Raw genomic sequence first — 18,713 nt, forward strand, 5'->3', positions numbered from 1 at the left:
CTTTGGTTTTGAACATGAACGTACAAAAGAAAAAGCTGTAATTTCCAGTCTTGCGAACAGTAGATGGTGTGGACCATATATTAAGATATATAAGAGAGGCTTAGATTTCGCTCAATAGGTAATATTTTAAAAGTGCAGTGGTTAAAGTGTTAATGTAAATGGAGGAAGGGGGGGGGTGTTAAATGAGGAGGGTTTTCTTGGTACACAGCTGTCAGAAACTAACATTGCAAAGCGGCTATTTCTCATGCAGATGGCTTATTTTATAAACATCAGGTTTCATATACAAATGCTTTCTCTGATCATAAGCGGTTATGGGTAACTTGGAGTTACAATTCGGCAGCAGTACCCAGCTGGAGCAGAGCGACACTCCTTGCTCGGGCCGATGCCCGCCATCGGGTGTGCTACGGAGCATCCCGGGCACCGGGAGAGGATCCCGCCGCACTAAAACAGATATAAAAACAGCTATTCGGGGCCGGGAGGCGCAGGGAGAGAAGGGGGAGCCGGCCCCTCTCGGGAGGGACCCCGGCCCCGCCGGAGCAGGGACGCGGCCGCGCCGCAGCATCCCTCGGGGCGCAGGGGGAGCGATGCGGGGGCCGGTCTCGGTGGCTCCCCCCGCACCGGCAGCTGCACCGAGCCCGGGTCACGTGTGCGGGCCGTAATCCCGGCGAGGGGGTGTCGTTACCGGGGAAGGGGGCGGCGGGAGGAGGGGCTGCCGCCCATGAGGGCTGAAGCCGGGTGCGCGGCCGGCTGCGGGCGCCGGAGCCGCGGGCGAGGCGGGGGCCGGGGCCGGAGCGGCGGCCATGGCCTGGCCCTGCATCAGCCGGGTGTGCTGCCTGGCCCGCTTCTGGAGCCAGCTGGACAAGTCCGACCTCTCCGTGCCGCTCACCATCCACAACTACTCCGACATCGAGGAGCAGGAGGAGGGGCCGCCCCAGCGCGGCGGGCCACCCCCGCGGGCCAGCGCTCGCCCGCCCGCCCCGGCCCCCCGCCCGCGGGACCCCGGCAGAGCGGGCGGCCGCAGGAAGGGCCGGGCGGCGGCGGCGGCCGGGGAGCCCTTCGCGGCGGAGACCCAGTACCGGCGGGACTTCAGAGCCTGGCCCCTCCCGAGGAGGGACGCCTTCCCCTGGGTCAGCGCCAGCAGCGGCGGGAGGGACGGGGCCGCCCCCCAGCCCGCCCCGGGCCGCGCCGCCTGCGCCCTGCCCGGCGGCGGGGGGAGGCCGGCGGCGGACGGCTGCGGCGGCCCCGAGCAGCTCCGGCCGCGCTCGCAGGCGGACGGTGGCCACACCACCTCCTACAGGTAACCGGGCACGGGCGACCCCCCCCCGCGCCGCGGGAGCGGGATGCAGGGATGCTCCTCCGCAGCGCGGGGATGCCGGCGGGGGGGGGAGGTTTAACAGGGGAGCGGGGGGTGTGCTGCCGGCTCAACCGGTCGCCAAAACCGCATCGCTCGTCCCACAGGCGGGTGTGTGACCCCCGCCTCGCCCGGCTCCCGCGGGGGCGGCGGGATCCCGGGGCGATAAGGGGGTAACCGGGCGGGATCCGTGATCCGCAGCCGAGCACAGCCCGCTTCTTCTGCCCGCTGCCCGGACCGGTCCCTACCCCACGGCCCCGAATCCCTCAGTACCACCGTCTTTTTCCCTTAAAAATTCCTGGAAATGCCACGTTTAAGGTGAGCCTCAACGATTAGTCAGGCACCGAGACACAGGGGATGTACCCCCAACAACACACCAGTACGGGTAATGGCAAAAAAACTGTGTCACAAACCACCTTTCCCAAAGAGCTTCTGAAAACGATTAAGTGACTCTTCTGTTACCGATGCCTTCCTTTCCCTGCGATCTGTATGACTGGTTACAGATGCTTATTTTCTGGCCCAAGCAATCAGGAGGGATGCATCTAAATTCAGCCCCGGTTCTCACTGACGTCCACCACAGGAGGAGAGGGGATTTCAGCTCCTACGTGGCTGCTGTTAAGCGCTGTACCAGCTTCACGTTGTTACAGTAACACCCCCCCGATAATAACGTTTGGCAGATTTTAATACACCTATGAGGTATATAAATAGAGTAATTCTTTTTATTCTAATAGAATCCCAAGTATTTAGACACTTACTATCTGTTAGGTAGCTAGGAGACATTTCTCTTCATAATTGCAATTCATCAGATTATTTATCAGTGCTTTCAAGACAAACACCCTGGGAAGGATTACGGTCCTGCATGAGAGCGCATATTCCTCATCCCACTCCTCCCCGCACTGGCGGCTGCCCTGGTGCTACTACAGTTACTGTACGGACTCCGGAAGGGATAACTGCAGTGTTTGAATTTATGGAGCATTTTATCCTTTGCCACACCTCACGGGACAATCACAGAGCGAGGATTATTTTTGAAGAAAAGCACTTTTTAAATTTCAAAGCCGCACAGGAATTACTTCCGAGAAACCTGCCTAGAACAAGGCGAGCAAGGTTCATCTTTCAGAAACACGGCCACCTCCACCTTGTTGTTGAGCCTGTCCCCCCCTTCTTCCCCCGACCCCCAGGTTCCCTACAGCTCTTCTGACGCCCAGCAGAGAGTCCCTTCTCGCGCCTTTCCTCCCCGACTTCTCTGTTCTTGCGCAGGGCTCTCACCTGCTGTCGTGAAAGAGCAAGAAACTTGCAGGTCACACTGGCCAAAGCGAGATACCAACAAGTAAATCAAACCAAATTTTACAAGAAGACTTCAAAGCAGTGGAGTAACTCCCCACGGCTGGGGGGAGGAGCAGAGCAGGACAGACAGGAGCAGCGCAGGTAGAGGCACAAGCTGGGGACAGCCAGGCCAGGACCAAGTTGTCACACACACCTTTAAGCTGTTTGAAGGCCACATGGTACAACTAATACAGACACAGCTGGTCAAGTCAAGCCACCTTGGTCTTATTCCAGTAATTTCCACAGTTTCTTTGAATTATCACCCAGTACAACATTGCGAATTTAAGAAGTCCCCATACCACTGGGCGCACCCGAGAGAAGTCACAACAAGCAGCAGAAAAGTCCACAATAACTTTGCAAGCTGCAGGGGTCTGTTTTGTTTTGGATTTATTGCCTTTTTTTAAAAAAAAAAAAAGAAAAGGAAGACTAAGCAGGAGCAGAGTGGTTGGTACTTGGCAGAGTTATTCTCACTTTCAGGTTTGCTTGGGGCAGTGGGTCTGTGTTTGGCAGCTTTAGTCCCCAAAATGCCCCAGGAGCTAGGCTGAGGTGGGGAGGGGACAATCCACAGCACAAGCACCCACAGCCACAGGAGATTTCCAGTAGCACCCCTGCAGTTCAGGTCTCCTTTCCTCTTACCTTATCATTTTCCAGAGGCAGCTGCAGCCTGCAAACACTTAGTTCACCTTCAGGTAGTAGCCAAGCAGCACGGTTAAGGGTTGATGTTCTTCATCTTCCCAACAAAGGCCAGAAAGACCCTAGTTGTGGATTGAGCTGTGCCTTGGTGGCCACAGGCAGCCCCACAGACCTCTAGCTGCTGGGCCTTGCCTGGTTCTTGTAGGCTGTGCCCCCCACAGGTGTGGGGCAGCAGTGGGGAGTGGGGAGAGGCAGGTCAGCTGGGGCAGAGCCAGAGCAAGGCGGGGTCTGGCGCTGGCCGCAGCTGGGGGACACTGGGTCCTGAGGAGGAGGAGGAGGAGGTTGGGTGGGAACTACATGATGCTTTTAGGGGGTTTGAGAAAAGGGCGTCCCGCATAGCGACACGCAGGCAGGGACTACTGCAGGTAGGTCAGGGAGGAGCAAAGGTGTGGAAGACATGGATTTTTCGTCCAACTCTCTTATTTTCATTCTTTCTTTTCCTTCGCCTTGGGGTGATTCCCCCTTTTCCATTGTGGGAGTATCGTCCCTTCCCTACGGCTCGGCCCTGCGAGCGGGTAGGGTGGCCCTGAGGACGGGGCTCTGTGCGTGGGGACCTGTGTCCGCTCCTGCAAGAAACGGGACATCCCAGTCCCGTGTGCTGGAGGTGCTTCAGCAGGCTCCGCACCCAGCCGGGTCGGGCACCCACCACGGGGCTCCTGCCAGTGGGACCAGCTCCAGCTGCATGGATGCTGCCACTCCGCAGGCTCCAGCCGTGTTTTGTGACTTTGTCAGGTCTCAGCAGCTGGCTGGGCTTGCTTAGTGTTAAAGAGAAAAGATCTTGAAGGGAGGGAAAGGCTGGCTTGACCAGGACAGTACAGAAAAGTTGGCATGGACACATGGGCTGCCCCAAGCTTTTAATGGCAGTCGTGGTTTTCTTGCTTAATTCTGTAAGGCGTTGGGGTGGTTTTTTTAGGTTTTGTGGTTGTTTCTTTTTAATTCAGGGATTTTGACTGCGTGGTTCTACAACAGCCTATTGCGTGTTTGTTTCTGTGGAGCACCTAAGTGTGGCAGTGAGTCCCCCGGAACGCTCAGCGCCGCTGGATGTGCATGGGCGCCCTGCTCCCGGGAGACTTCATCCTGCAAGCTCCTGCTGCAGCTTTTTCTCTCTGTGCTCTTTTTTAAGCTCAGAAGAAAACTCGGCTGCATACAAAACTGCTGTACGTGGTGCAGTCAATCGGCCTGAACAAAATAAACCCCCCGGGTCAGTGACCAAGACCAGTCCCACTCCTGGTGACTTCTGGGGGAGCCTTTCTATGGCCAGAAGAAAGATAAAGGTGGAGGGAGGGGTTGGAAGAACACCTGTACCTCTGAAGAAGCAAAGCTGTTTTTAATTTTGAAAGAATAACTCTGCGTAAAGGGTGGAAGGACAACACAGCTGCTGCCCTCCAAATTATCACCCCAGGTCTTTGGGGCAGGTCGGACCCCAGCTGGGCTACGTGGGGATGGAGCTCAGGCACACAGGCCAAGGCAGATCGATACAAGCTGCACTTGAAAGGCTAAATGGGATGTGCTCCAAGTGTGAAAAGATGCTGGGTTCTGCTGCAGAGGGTTGCGGTGGATGACACCTTAACTGCTGCCAGAGGAGGCGGAAGGAAGAGCTGAGCCGCCCTCTCTGCACCTCCCTGAGGGTTTGTCCTTTGGGGCCATGGAAGTGGCTTCTCCCTCCCAGCAGTACGTTGAGGTGCTGTGTACTTCTGACACAGCAGACATTAATTGCACACAATTAATTGTAGGACTAGGTCTTGATTGCATCTAGCAGACGTTTTATAAGTAGATGAGTGCTTTACTCAGCTCCCTTCTACAGTGGCTAAGAGAAGCTGGTGCTGCCAGCAGGTATCTCCAGCTGGATGTCATCATTCTCTGGATGTCACCTTCTTTCCTTGTCAGAAGACAAGGCGGGGTGAGGGTACAACCTCTCTGCCGGGGCTGGTGCTGCTGGGGGGAGAGCCCCACTCAATGCTCAGCTGTAGCTCCGCAGGTCACTTCACACCTCAGTTTCCCCTCCGGTAACCCGCCGGTTTCTGGAAAGTGCTTCAAATGTGAAGGTGAAAAGGTCGCAGCAGAGCTGTGAGAGACTGTTGTGCTGCTTCTTCCCCCACCCACTGGCTTTGCTTGTCTTAGCCCTGGTGGAAGGAGGAGGACGACGGCGAATTTCTGCGCCCCTGCCAGCCCCAAGCAAAGCCTGGTCTCCGCAGTTGGTGTTTCCCACTGCAGGTGTTCCGAGCGGGTGCGGGAGCCGAGAGCCCCCAACGCGTTTGCAGGTGGGAGGCACGGCAGGAAAGCAGACCAAACTGGGGGCCTTGAGATCAGCAGGGCTTCCCGCTCGCCCCAACCGAGCAATTTCGTTTTGTTGCTTTGATGAAAAGGTGTAAAGAGCTGGGGGTTGTTAAGGGGAAAGGGCCTGATGTGCCATTGCTAATGATTTTGGGAATAGCAGGGTGGAAGATCCCTCCACCAACTGAACACCCACCTTCTTGGGCAAGTATTCAGCACACGTGCTGTGCCCAGGAGCATTCATCCCCCTGGAGGGGATGAATGCAAAATCAAAGGGAAATGACAGTTTTCCCCATATTTTGCCATCTATACTATTCACCTGCCTTCGAATAGCACTTGTGCAGGAGGGCAAGGTGAGCGGTGGTGGCTGCTTCACGTTGAAAAGCATCTCATTTCAGCCCTGCAGAAGAAAACAGAGAAAATACCGGCACTGATGTTCAGCAGAGTACGGGGTCACAGCACACACCTGAGCTGGCGGGATTAATGGTACCGTGTACGAGGAGCTCCATCCTTGATCCAGCAAGATATTTAAACACATGCTTATCCTTAATAATAGGAGTAAAGCTTTTATAATCAAGGCTTACAGTTATCTTTACATTAAGTATCTTGCTGCTTGGGGAAATTAATATTGAAGTCCCTGATTTTTACGCTATTTAAGAAGGAAGCTTGCTTGGTGCAGGCATTGGGATGGATCCAGGGAGACTCACAGTGCGCTGCGTAGCCTGGCTGGGCAAAGGGGGGGCTTGGAGGGGGACAGAGAAAGGTGGGGCTGGAAACAGTGTCTCAAGAGGGGACATCTGTTCTGCAAAATATGCTGCAGAACTGAAATGGAGAAAATTCCAAGTTGTTGCATAAAGGTAGGAGGAGTTTCCTCCAAAGACCCTAAGACCTGCCCACAAACTCCCATTCACACAGCTCCGGTAAGAGGGAAGCAGCTGCCTGTCCTATCACACCCTTGTGCTCCATCCTCAGGGACCAGCCCTGAATCCATCATTCCCAAATCATGCCCTGAAGTGTGCGAGGCCACACGGTGAATCGTGGCGAGAGCTGGTGGGGGCATCCCCCCTGCCCGACCCCTTCACCGGGCTGTTTGACGGCCCTGGTAGAGGTGGTCCTGCTCCCCCGGGGAGGGAGATGGCACACAACCACCAGCTCACCAGTAACCCTCTGGTAATTAACAGCCCCATGCTTTTGTTTGTTTGTTTCTAGCCTCTACATTAGCTGTATTCCCACTTGCTCCGTTTCCCATCGCTGCTGGGGGTTAAACTGTCCCAGCAGGCCACCAGCCTCCCGCTTTCCACACTGCATTGATCCAAACTTTCCCCTCCAGACAACTTATCCCAACACGTTACAAAAGAAATGCCTTTCCCCAGGCTCTATTAACCAATTGCAAGAAAGAGCAAACAAATGATTGACAAACCAGTGATTTACGTGATCAAAGCAGTTCCGCAGACTAACAGGGCAACCACCTGCAAAAAGGGTCTTCTTTTTCTTTCCTAGAGCGAGTGGGGGGTAAAGAAAGAGCAGGACACAGAAGGCAGCCCTTCTCTTTTGATCTCTACTCTTTTAAAGCCCGCCTACAACTCAGGAGGTGTTTCTTATTTCATAACCCCAGTGCTTTAGGACTTAAAAGTACCGCTGGGTCATTTCTATTTACGGAGATCAAAAATCTCACCTCTGGGTTGTGAAAGTAAAGACCGAAACAGAACCTAAAGAGAGCCCAGACACTGAGTGATGGGCTTGGAGGTTATTCCTCCTCTACTTCAGGTGCCTGCAGCCCCCAGGTAACCTGCCAACTGCTGCTGTTTCGGGAGAAGAGGAGGAGGAGGGAGGTGGGTGCAGCAGGAAGGATGAAGATGACTGTCCGCAGCAGCAAGAGTCGATGTCTCCTGTGTTCGTGCCCAGCAGCAGCTGGATGTCACGCCACACTGGGCTCTCCCCTTCTCCATTTCTGTGAACTCCTCTCCCACCGAGCTGGTCTCTTGCTACTTCGTGCGCTCTGGGACGGGACGGCAGCGGCGGGCGCGGGGAAGGCAGGGAGAGGCGATGCACGGGCTGCGCGCCACCTCCTGCATCGGCTCCTCACGCACAGGCAGCAAATGTTGCACCAGGGGGTACCGGCGGGGAGAGAAAGCCACTAAATCTTGACACTTGACATCTTAAACTAAGTAACATTAAAAAGAGGTGGTTCCTCTTCCCCAGGTTCCGAGTAGCTCATGTGTCTTGACTGGAGTCCTGACACCACGGCTGATTTTTAGACAAGTCAGCAAACTGGTATTTGGGCTCGTGTTCCTTCTGACTGGGCTCTACAGCTGGAGATGGGTGCGTGTGTCCTGCAAGCTGAAAGGCAGAGCGATTTTCTTAGCTATACTCTCTGGACCAATGGTTATAATTTTCATTTCTTGTTTTGTTTCAAGTACCCTCGCTCCCAGAGGGGACAAGACATCTCTGTTTTGCCCAGCTCTTCCCCATGGCCCAGTGTCCTGGGTTCCCTCAGGACAAATTCCCCCAAATTCCCTTATTTGAATAAGGTCAAATGCTGGATCCAAATAAGAAATGCTGCTGTGGATCTGAGCCGTGACTGTCTCTGCCCTCGTGCTTCTGTTTCTGTGGGTGAAGGCAGAGCATTTCCTCATTCCACGTAGGTGCCTGGAAAATAGTTTTGGCTATGCAGGAGAACGGTGTGGCTTCCAGCCAAAGCGAGGGTCCCGAGATCCAAAAGGGCTGCGTTTGGGGGCCTGCCAAATCTGCAAATGATCTGCTAGGAAGCAGGGAGACGGAGCTGGCTGCAGAGACGCCGGCAGCGGAGTCATTCACTGACGGCTGGGGCCACATTCCACTGCAGCGTCATGCAGCAGGGAGGGCAGCCGGCAGGAGGAGGGATGCTGAGGAATCAATGCCACCAGCATCTTTGAGGCAATCCAGTTTAATGTGGGGCAGCAGGTTCCAGTTCCTGGAAACTGCTGGGATGTAATTGATGGCTTTGTACCATTTTGCTGGTATTTTGCCCAGTAGCTCCATGTCTTCCCTCTGGCTGCGCAGCAGAGCAGAGCTGAGATTTAACTTGGCACTCACACGTGTCTGGGATGCCCTGCTGAAAGGTTGCCTTCCTGGGACATCGCTTGGCCAGAATCACTTTTCTGCAGAGGTGCTTCCTTATCCTGAGGTGCTAAAGCAGCAGGAACCACACTGCCAGCCTCGGGAGAGCTGCACAGGAGCTTACCTGCTGCCGGAGCAGGATGCAGGGAAGGTAGAAGGCTCAGAACGACGAGAGAAAAGCAATTCACAGAATCACAGAATGGTAGGGGTTGGAAGGGACCTCTGGAGATCATCTAGTCCAACTCCCTGCCAGAGCAGGGTCACCCAGAGTAGGTTGCACAGGAACGCGTCCAGGTGGGGTTTGAATGTCTCCAGAGATAGAGACTCCACCACCTCTCTGGGCAGCCTGTGCCAGGGTTCTGCCACCCTCAGAGTAAAGTTCCTCCTCATGTTTAGGTGGAATTTCCTATGCTCAAGTTTGTGCCTGTTGCCTCTTGTCCTGTTGCTGGGCACCACTGAAAAGAGCCTGGCCCCATCCTCCCGACACCCATCCTTTAAGTATTTATAAGCATTGATAAGATCCCCCCATCAGTTGTCTTTTTTCCAGACTGAAGAGACCCAAATCCCTCAGCCTTTCCTCATAAGAGAGGTGTTCCAGTCCCCTAATTGTCTTGGTAGCCCTTTGCTGTACCCTCTCCAGCAGTTCCCTGTCCTTCTTGAACCGAGGAGCCCAGAACTGTACACAGCACTCCAGATGCGGCCTCACCAAGGCAGAGTAGAGGGGGTGAAGACCTCCCATGATCTGCTTGCCACACTCTTCTTGATGCACCCCAGGATGCCATTGGCCGCCTTGGCCACAAGGGCACAATTATCGACAAGATTTGCAGTGCACATAAAACAGCCCTGACAGGGGCCTGGTTGTCCTTTCTCACGGGCAGGAAGGCCTTCTGTAGAGCAGTAGCTGTTACCGACTGAGCGGATTTAAGAACTCGCTCCACCTCCACTCGAGGTGACAAACTGCCGTGGCCCCGGCTGCGGGCTCCTGCCCCTCTCCTTGTGCCTGCACCCGCGCTCACCCCGCCTGACGGGGGCCACTGCCCGCAGCCAGCTCAGTCAAGAAACAGTAACTTAATTTTTTTGGAATTAATTTTATTAGCTGGTTTCTCTGTCTGGCTTAGGTACAGTCCAGGGTTGTACCCTGTATCTACAAATCAACCAAGAGGCCGCATTTTAAGGCTGAGTCTATCTTTAGAAATCAAGCATAAACCAGGCAGCGGTTGTTTTGGTTATATACTAAAAGGATCAAGATTAAATTACGCATTCTAAAATAATACTCCACACGTACACACTTTAAATAACGTATTTATTTTTTTAAAGAGGAATTTGCAGCTAGTATCAAAATAGCAAATAGCATGCTTGGAAAAATGGAAATCAGGAAGGCTGTGATCAAAGCTCGGCTCGGCACATTAACACCCAGCCTATTTCCCTTCCCTGGACACGGCCCAGGGCTCAGCCCTGTCCCTTGGTCCTGCGTATAAGCAGCTAGTAAAATGCAGTTATTGTTTAAGTGTGCCGGGTATGGACATACAATTGTCACATCATGGTTAGTCGCCTTGCCTTTTGCTGCAGAAGCTGTTTGAGTCGGTTGCCAGAGATACGTACACAAGCAGAGCAGATTTCTGTCTTCTCCTGAGAGCAAATAAGCCAGCTCAGCCGGCTGCTGCTGCAGCAGCCAGAGCCCTGGTGGGGAGGGCGTTAGTGAAGCCTGTTTGTGACAAGAGGTGCAGAGGGGAGGCTGCAGAAGGGACCTGGCAGCCGAGTGAAGCCAGACCCTGCCACGCTGCGCTTCGGTGCTCTTCAAAACACGAGCTGCCCCTTCCTTGGTGCGGGCCCTGCACCCATCTCGCAGGTGTCACTGCTCCAAGAAGTCGTCAGCCAAGTGCCGCCTTCTCAGACGTCATCATGCAAAGTCACAGAGTCATAGAATCATAGAATCGCCTGGGTTGGAAGGGACCTTTCAGATCATCAAGTCCCATCATCAACCTAACTGATAAAAACCATCACTAAACCATGTCCCTCAGCACAACATCTAGCTGGCTTTTAAATACCTCCAGGGATGGTGCCTCAAACGCTTCCCTGGGCAGCCTGTTCTAGTGCTTTGTAACCCTTTCAGTGTAAAAATTTTTCCTAATATCCATCCTAAACCTCCCCTGGTGCAACTTGAGGCCATTTCCTCTTGTCCTATCGCCTGCTACTTGGGAGAAGAGACCGAACCCCCCCGGCTACCCCCTCCTTTCAGGGAGTTGTAGAGAGCGAGAAGGTCTCCCCTCAGCCTCCTTTTCTCCAGGCTGAACACCCCCAGCTCCCTCAGCCACCCCTTAAAAGACTTGTGCTCCAGACCCCTCACCAGCTTCCTTGCCCTTCTCTGGACACGCTCCAGCCCCTCAATGTCTTTCTTGTGGTGAGGGGCCCAAAACTGGACACAGCACTCGAGGTGGGGCCTCACCAGTGCCAAGTACAGATCACTGCCCCAGTCCTCCTGGCCATACTGTTCCTGATACAGGCCAGGGTGCTGTTGGCCGTCTTGGCCACCTGGGCACTCTGCTGGCTCATATTCAGCCATCTGTCGACCGACACCCCCAGGGCCTTTTCCGCTGGGCAGCTCTCCAGCCACTCCTCCCCCAGCCTGTAGTGCTGCATGGGGTTGTTGTGACCCAGGTGCAGGACCCACCGCTTGGCCTTGTTGAACCTCAGACCATTGGCCTTGGCCCATTGATCCACCCTGTCCAGATCCCAAGTCAGAGCACTTGCCCCCACCTGAAGGAAAATCATCAGCAGAAGCACCTGCCAGCTGAGATGGTGTCCCCCTCCGTGCGCATTTCAGGCCCAGCTGCCACGGAGGCGCAGCCCAGCACGCCCTGGCAAACGCGCCTGCGGCCGAGAGACCTACAGCCAAGCGGGGAACGTCCGCGGCCTCCCTCCCCACGCGTGAGGGCTGGGCACCCGCAGCCCCAGACCAAGGTGTTTCACATTGTAAGTAAGGGGCCGATGAGCTAGACAGCGTTTTACATTGGAAGTGGTCGATGAGCTATCAAGCAAAAAGGCACCCTGACCTTTTCTCATGCAGGAGGAAAGCACCAAGCACCTCCAAGGGAGGGCATGTTTGGCCAGGAACAAAAGAAGGGTGAAGTCAGGGCAGCCAGTTATCTCAGTTTATGCCCTGGTGCATCTTGTGCGAGAGGGGCAGGCCTCTAGGCACAGTCCTTCTTTTATTCCCATTATGCCTTAGACAAGTTCAGTCTTACAAGCTGATTGTAGCCAGCCTTGCCTTCTGGCTTTGCAACCCCTCAGCAGAAGCGCCCTGTGGGTATGTTGTGTTTTATGGGTTCTTCTGACTTGGCAATCTCATTGCAGGCAGGAGTATCGCCCATGGACTGGAGCAAAACCATCCAAGCCAATAAAGACAAAGCAAGGCTTCATTATCCCAGAAGATCATTTTGTTCAAGAGACAAGCTACAAGGCAGATTTTAAGGTAATTAACATTTTTTAAAAATCCCAAAGTGCACATCAGGAACCCTTCATTTGTTATCGGTGTGGTGCGTGTAGAATAACACCACGTCCTCACTGACCACCCTTTCATCACTGCCCGGTAGGTAACGTGGCCATCCCTTGCTTTGAGAGAGACACGCTAGAGAATGTCATACTGTAACTTACCATAATTCAGCCCGAAACCAAGATGTTAAACTGCGTGACAGTCAGGAGGTTGAAGATTTGCCATTCCCTCAGCTGGATACCTTATCACAAGGTGTGTGTCATTCTCTCTCTCTGCGTGAGATGCATTTAACACCCTCTGCACGCACTCAGGACAGTCAGCGTGCGCGAGCGTTAGGGCAGCAACGGGAGATTCAGCCCCTGGTGTGAACATCAGCCACGGACACGGGTGTTTGCATGGGAACAGTTGCAGATTGGTGTCGGAGGAACAGCACCCACCCGAACAGGACAAAACTCCCCCGTGCTGGTAAGGGCAGAAGCTGCCCCCCGTACCAGCACCGAGGAGGAGCAGCCAAGCCGCGCAGCTCCTGGGCCTCCGGGACTTCCTCGGGATTTTACTGTGAGTTTCTACAACACTCTATACCAGCGTAAAATCGTTTTCTTGTTGGCAAAACACATCTAAGCGTTACTGAAAATCCCACAAGGAAAGGTTCTCTCTGTACTCAGTGTTTTCCCTGGCGGGGCTCCACACGCTCCCCGTCCCCACGAGGAAGGAATGTGCACACCAACCAGGCTCTGGTTTGGCTGCTTTTTGCTTTAGACCACCAAAGAGATCGGCACTTGATAACCAACAGGAAAAGCCGATCACAGGCTGCACCGAGTGGCTGGGAAAGCTGGATGCCCCAGCCGCAGCGTGCCGTGCTGCTGGTAATAGCAGCTACTCCAGGGCCACTTGTAAAAAGTAAATCTTTGCCTTGGAGGAGACAAAGAAGAAGTGTTTAATCAGCAGACAGTCAAGTGCCTCCTCCGCAGAGGCTTGCTGGCACGCTGCTGCGACAAGGCGCAGGGTGGGTATATCCAGCTCCACCGAAAGTGGGACAGTGACCTCAGGCAAGAGAGAATTTGCAAACCTCACCAAAACTTCCTCCTGGCTCCGAATAGTCTGGGCTGCTTACCCAGGGGCAGCAATGAGGAGAGAGGGTATTTAACCCTTAAACCTTGTATTTAATCTTGTATCTTGAGCCTGGAGGGACAAAATATAGAATCACAGAATGGTGGGGGTTGGAAGGAACCTTCAGAGATCAGCTAGTCCAACCCCCCTGCCAAAGCAGGGTCACCCACAGCAGGTTGGACAGGAATTCGTTCAGGTGGGGTTTGAATGTCTTCAGAGAAGGAGACTCCACCACCTCTCTGGGCAGCCCGTCTTCCTATTTGACAGATAGGATGCAAAGGAGAGGGTGCTAGATGAACCCCTCAAAGCCCTATCCCAGTTCTTGAAGAAGGCAAAGAGAAGACTGGAATCCCAGGCACAAACACACGCCGCCAAGGACACCGGACTCTGGACCATGTAAGCTGAGGTCCCATTTCCTGGAGCCCCAGAGTGCCACCACGGCCTCTCTCACAGACAGCACGGGACATGTGGTCTGGAATGAAGATGGTGCCAAGGAGCCACCAGTTCAAACAGAATTCTGACTGTCCCTGATTTACACCTGGCCGTTTGGCCTTTTCCTGTTGCCTGAAGCCCATGGCTTTGCTGGACACGTTGTGTCCTGACAGCCTGCAGGGCTGGGCGCAGGCTGTTTGTGATCCTCCTCTTGTTCCTTAGCGTGTCAGATGCATCCCCAGAGGAACGGAAAAATCAGAGCAATGCAACAACAACAACAACAACAACCACCACCAGATCGATGGCTTTCCCTGTGCTCTCTTTGCCTGTGGTCGTGCACAATTAGGGCCAGTCCTGTTTACATCCTTTGGGTTTTAAGCATTAGGGAAGACACAAGCATCCAGGTGCCCTTCATGCTTCAGTACAGCCACGACAGCTACATGTTGGGTGAAATTCAGACTCCACAGACAGCAGAGAGCCGCCTCTGTTATCTCTGCCTTTCCTCCAGGCCTGAGGAGTTTACATCCTTACCAAAGTCCTTGCAGTTTCACAGCCTGGCGTGGCCAGTAACCAGTTTTTTTCTCCTTTGGGTACTCCAGGCCCGTGCCCCTGTTCCCAGCACACATAACTTGTATCCCCATGGAGCATTACAGGGGAGGGTTTTGATGGAGCCTGGATGGCATTCTCCAAAAGGTTGAGGAGCCGACACACACCGCTGTAATTCCTCTCACTTCAATGCAGCTCCAGCCCAGCGGTGAATTTGTTGTGATGTTTGTAGAGTGTGTGAAGAGGGCAGCTCTCGATCTGGCCAAGGCTGGCTCCTGCTAAGGCCTGCCCAGCCACGGTTATCCCCTGTCGCACCACACACCTCAAGGTCCAAGGGCTGGGTTACAACCAAGCCCCTCCTCGGCGCCGCAGCATCGTGCCTGCCCTCGAATCGCCCTCTGCCCCGAGACCAGTCTCCTCTACGCCCAGCCAGGAGCTAACGCTTGTTGGCTAGTGGCTACATCCAGCCAAGAGCTAACACTTGTTAGCTGGTGGCACCTTACGGGGAGGGCAGATAGATCAGCACAACGCTCCAGCCCCCTCAAGCTCCCCAGAGAGTTGCACCCCGTGTCACACTAACGTTTCTCTCCCCACTAGATCCCAGAGGTGAAGACCAGGTTCTCCCCCAACCCTTCTGCTGTTTTCCAGGCGCCGTCACGGATCCTCAACGTGTGAACCCGGACCCTCCTCACACCCAGGCAGCTTAAACGCGGCGTTTCGGTTAAGATGTATCACTATGCAATTTTCATGAGGAACGTTAGAGATCAAAGAACCGGTATTATCAAAAAGCAGCTCCAGCGATTAATGATATGCACATACACTTTCTGTTAACAAAACAAACCGCAAAGCGCTCGGTTCGGAACTGGCAAAACGCGCTGCGAGGAGTGACCTAGTTTTTCGGAGGAGCAGGTTCATTACTATGCCAGCTGGCGTCGCATTAGGAGATTGACTTTGGGCAGCCAAGGCAGCATCGCAGGCAACATCCCTACGCTTAACCGCACAGGGTGGGAGGGAAAACAATCACAAGCGGGATGGATAATTAAAACCAAAAAAGAGTTTTATTTAGCAGCACCCTCTAAGTAGGCCAGTGAATGGCAGGGAGAGTGTGTCTGGCTGACTTCGGCGCTTCTTGAGGGGTTTTGGAAACAGGACCTCAAACGGCATCACCAGAAATCACAGCATCAAAGGGGCTGGTCTGAACTCGCAGGGTTGTTTTAGAAGCAGGAGGGAATCCGCATCGTTGAACTCTAAAATAAAACTGGCACGAGCAGTGTCTTGGGGCTTTAAGGCTGGAGAGCTGGATATTTCCAGAATTGGTGGGCTAAGGCAGGAGTGAGAGGGGCCTGAACTCCGGGAGACAGCCCTGACAGCAACACCCCAGCCCGGTTGGGAGCAGATCGCGTGGACAGGCACCTGCCAGACTCCAGAGCATCTGAAATATTTCTGTAATTTGTACAGCTGTTAGAGGGAGTGTAAATATTGTACATGGATTTTACCTAAAGCAGTTTGTGATCCTTTAATGAAAAGGACATGCTTATACTTTTAATAAATACTAACTCTTTGCATATGCAAGGTGGAAAAATATTGCCTTGAAATTCCTCAATTCTTGCCTGTATATTGGTAATGCTAATGCTAGGAACAACCAGAAGCGAATGTTACTTAGAAACTCTTCTTAAAGAAAAACTTAACGTAGAATGTAAGACATCTTCATTTTTAAGTGTCATTCTTCTACAGCTGATTTTTTTTTAGTTTGGTGTGTATTTAACTTTTGCTGAGGTACGTGTGTTTTAAGGAACCATTTTTTAGCCTTTGTTCATCAAGACTGTAGTGGGCTTACAGTTCCTATCTCAGTGACTTATGCAATAGAATTAGCCTGCTGCTTATTTCATGGTTTTGCTAATTATTTTGGGGGAAAAAGAAGACCAAATTGAAAAACTTCACGCGTTTGAAACACACACATGCATTGGCTGGAACGAAAGGAAACTCCCCTCGGGCTTGAGCAGCCATCGGACATTCATTCATCTGTAATGAAACGGGCTTGAACACAGGAGGGTTTTTTCCTTAACCTTCCTACTAGCTGAAGTCAAAGGCAAACGTAATGAATCCTGGGGACTGTGCAAGCACGTATGCATTGCCGATAATTCCCAGAAGAACCATTTTTGAACTGTTGGCATGTGGCTTGTACTTGGAAAACAATGCAGACAGCATCTTCTGGCTGCATTATGTGAGAACTTAACGGTGCCAGCTCTGTCGGTTACAGTAGCAGGACCACACTCAGCCGCCAGAATAGGGAACATCTGCAGAACGCTGGGACAAGGGATGGCACCTCCCACACTCAGCCCTGGCCCCGGAGGAACGGACGGGAATACTAATGCTTGCCAAAATAATTCTTCAGGAGATTCATTTTTCAGGAAATCCATTTGAAACATTCAAACTGTACTACAGGTTTTGCATGTTAGATGTTTCTAAGAATTCAGTCTGCTTGTTTAATCTCTTTATAATGTTTTTAACAGTTTTGTTCAAACATTTTAAGTTCATTTCGATCCTGGACTTTATTAACAGCAAAAAAAGAAGAAAAAAGAAGAAAAAAAGGATAGATTGTCTATTCAGTCTCTCTTCTTAATTCACTGTATTTCTTAAAAAAAAAATCAACCCAGTTCTAAACAAACTGGTAATATAATAAGCTTGTATTTTATCAAATGGACTGGATTTAATTTAATAAATTAAAATGTATTTTGGCTATTGGTTCTTTCCCAATTTTTTGTGTGTTGTAAAGTAAAACATAACCCACGGGTATTCAACCTTGTGGGACAATTTGTCCCTGCATTCCTCTTTCACAAGAGCAGCAGGGCACACGGGACACCGAGCAGGGCGTCACGGAGGTGCCCGTCTGCCTTCACGGCCAGCAGCAGTCAGTTCCTTACTCCTCAAGCTCATCTGCACGCACAGACCCCCCCAGCACAAAGGGCTTCCAAGGCACGTTTCAAGCTGTGGCCCAACTGCTGATTCCAAAGCGCAAGTGCTTTCCAAAGGAAAGCAGTTGTTGCTCTGCAGAATTCACAAGCGCTTAGGGGATTTTTCCCAGATGTTTTCAAAGGGAAACACAGACTGCCCCAGCCGGCCTTCCTTTACTGCATGCAAAAATGTCTGCTTCAACCGATGTCCATCCACACTGTGCTTGACACGCAGGGGATGGCTTACTCTTCTTTTAGGCAGCATTGCCCAGAGAAGCTGTGGCTGCCCCATCCCTGGAGGTGTTCCAGGCCAGGCTGGACGGGGCTTTGAGCAGCCTGGTCTGGTGGGAGGTGTCCCTGCCCAGGGCAGGGGGTTGGAACCAGATGATCTTTAAGGTCCCTTTCCAACCCAAACAGTTCTATGAAAGCAAACTATTCAGCAAAGCGGTCCATCAGCGTGAAGGGGAAAGGGTACCAATGATACCAGTTTGCTACATTCGCTGTGGGGGACACAGAGGCTGGATCTACTCTAATGCAGGTGCCGTGCTCGCAACACCCCCTTTAGTGGTGCCCACCACGTGCCCTGTTAACAGAAAGGGACAAGCAACCCACATTTCACCTGTTTTACTCTGCCATCTCACACAGATCACGGGAAAATGGTGCTGGCTTTGAATTTTAAGAAAGACCATCACTTTAGATGCTCCTGAGAACATTTAAGCGAGTAAAGGTGCTGAAGGTACAGCCAGCCTCCCCAGATACTAAAGTGCCAGCTCTTCCAGCTATGCCTTAGGAGACTTCCAGGAGAAAGCCAAAGGCTCGTGAGCTGTTGCCTGGCTCCAACTATGGGAGGGCAGAATGGAAGGAAAACCAAACAGGTACTTACCACTGCAAGGGACAGGGGGACGCAACTGCCTGCTGACATTCAACGCACATGAATTTGCACGGAAAGTGCCTGCCTCAGCCAAATTGAAAGGTACCACAGCAGATTCCTCTCCAGAGGGCAAATCTACACCGGTTTTGCGGGCTCCAGGGCGTCACGATGCCAGGACTGCATCCAACGCTGCTCTCACACTAGTATTTGTCTTCCCATTTGCTCTGGGTTCACATCCAAGTCTGTAAAGGCTTTCTGACTGTGAATCACACTGCAAACAAGGGTTATTTGACACACAGATAAATGCCCTTGAAAAGGAAGGTTTTACACCTGAAGCATTATAATTTACTACCTATAGGGTGACGCTGAAGGTGCTTGTTTCCTTCCATCTTGCTGACACCTGGCTTGCTCAGATGCTGAAAGCGAGTTCTGGGCCAGCTGCATGCACTACGCCAAGGAGCAGTGAACACCTGCACCTCCACAGGCTCAGGTGAAGCTCTGGTGTGGGAAATACTCCACTGCTCAGGATAGTTCTCCTTACCTGAACTTGAAAACTTCACAAGCAGC

The 18,713-nt window shown here is 52.8% G+C and overlaps 1 protein-coding gene across 2 annotated transcripts; it reads left to right on the plus strand.

Annotated features, from left to right (window-relative positions):
• Positions 1–586: 586 nt before the first annotated feature.
• On the plus strand, positions 587–17,406 carry MAP6D1 (MAP6 domain containing 1). Of its 2 annotated transcripts, none has more exons than XM_063339562.1 (3): positions 587–1,297; positions 12,095–12,212; positions 14,970–17,406. In XM_063339562.1, the coding sequence occupies exons 1-3, from the start codon at positions 801–803 to the stop codon at positions 14,994–14,996; spliced, it is 642 nt and encodes a 213-aa protein (XP_063195632.1). In that variant the 5' UTR covers positions 587–800; the 3' UTR covers positions 14,997–17,406. The 2 variants fall into 2 exon arrangements, with proteins under 2 accessions (XP_063195632.1, XP_063195631.1); XM_063339561.1 differs by having other exon boundaries at positions 617–1,297; positions 14,919–17,405.
• The last annotated feature ends 1,307 nt before the right edge of the window (positions 17,407–18,713 follow it).

Source organism: Chroicocephalus ridibundus, chromosome 6 (assembly GCF_963924245.1).
Source record: "Chroicocephalus ridibundus chromosome 6, bChrRid1.1, whole genome shotgun sequence".
Classification (NCBI taxonomy): Eukaryota; Metazoa; Chordata; class Aves; order Charadriiformes; family Laridae; genus Chroicocephalus; species Chroicocephalus ridibundus.

Excerpts from the sequence above, each read along its gene's own strand:
- MAP6D1 (XM_063339561.1), top strand. The coding sequence starts at position 801 with ATGGCCTGGCCCTGCATCAGCCGGGTGTGCTGCCTGGCCCGCTTCTGG. Across the intron at positions 1,298-12,094 it reads GGCCACACCACCTCCTACAG|GCAGGAGTATCGCCCATGGA; the intron begins GTAACCGGGCAC and ends ATCTCATTGCAG. Across the intron at positions 12,213-14,918 it reads GCTACAAGGCAGATTTTAAG|ATCCCAGAGGTGAAGACCAG; the intron begins GTAATTAACATT and ends TCTCCCCACTAG.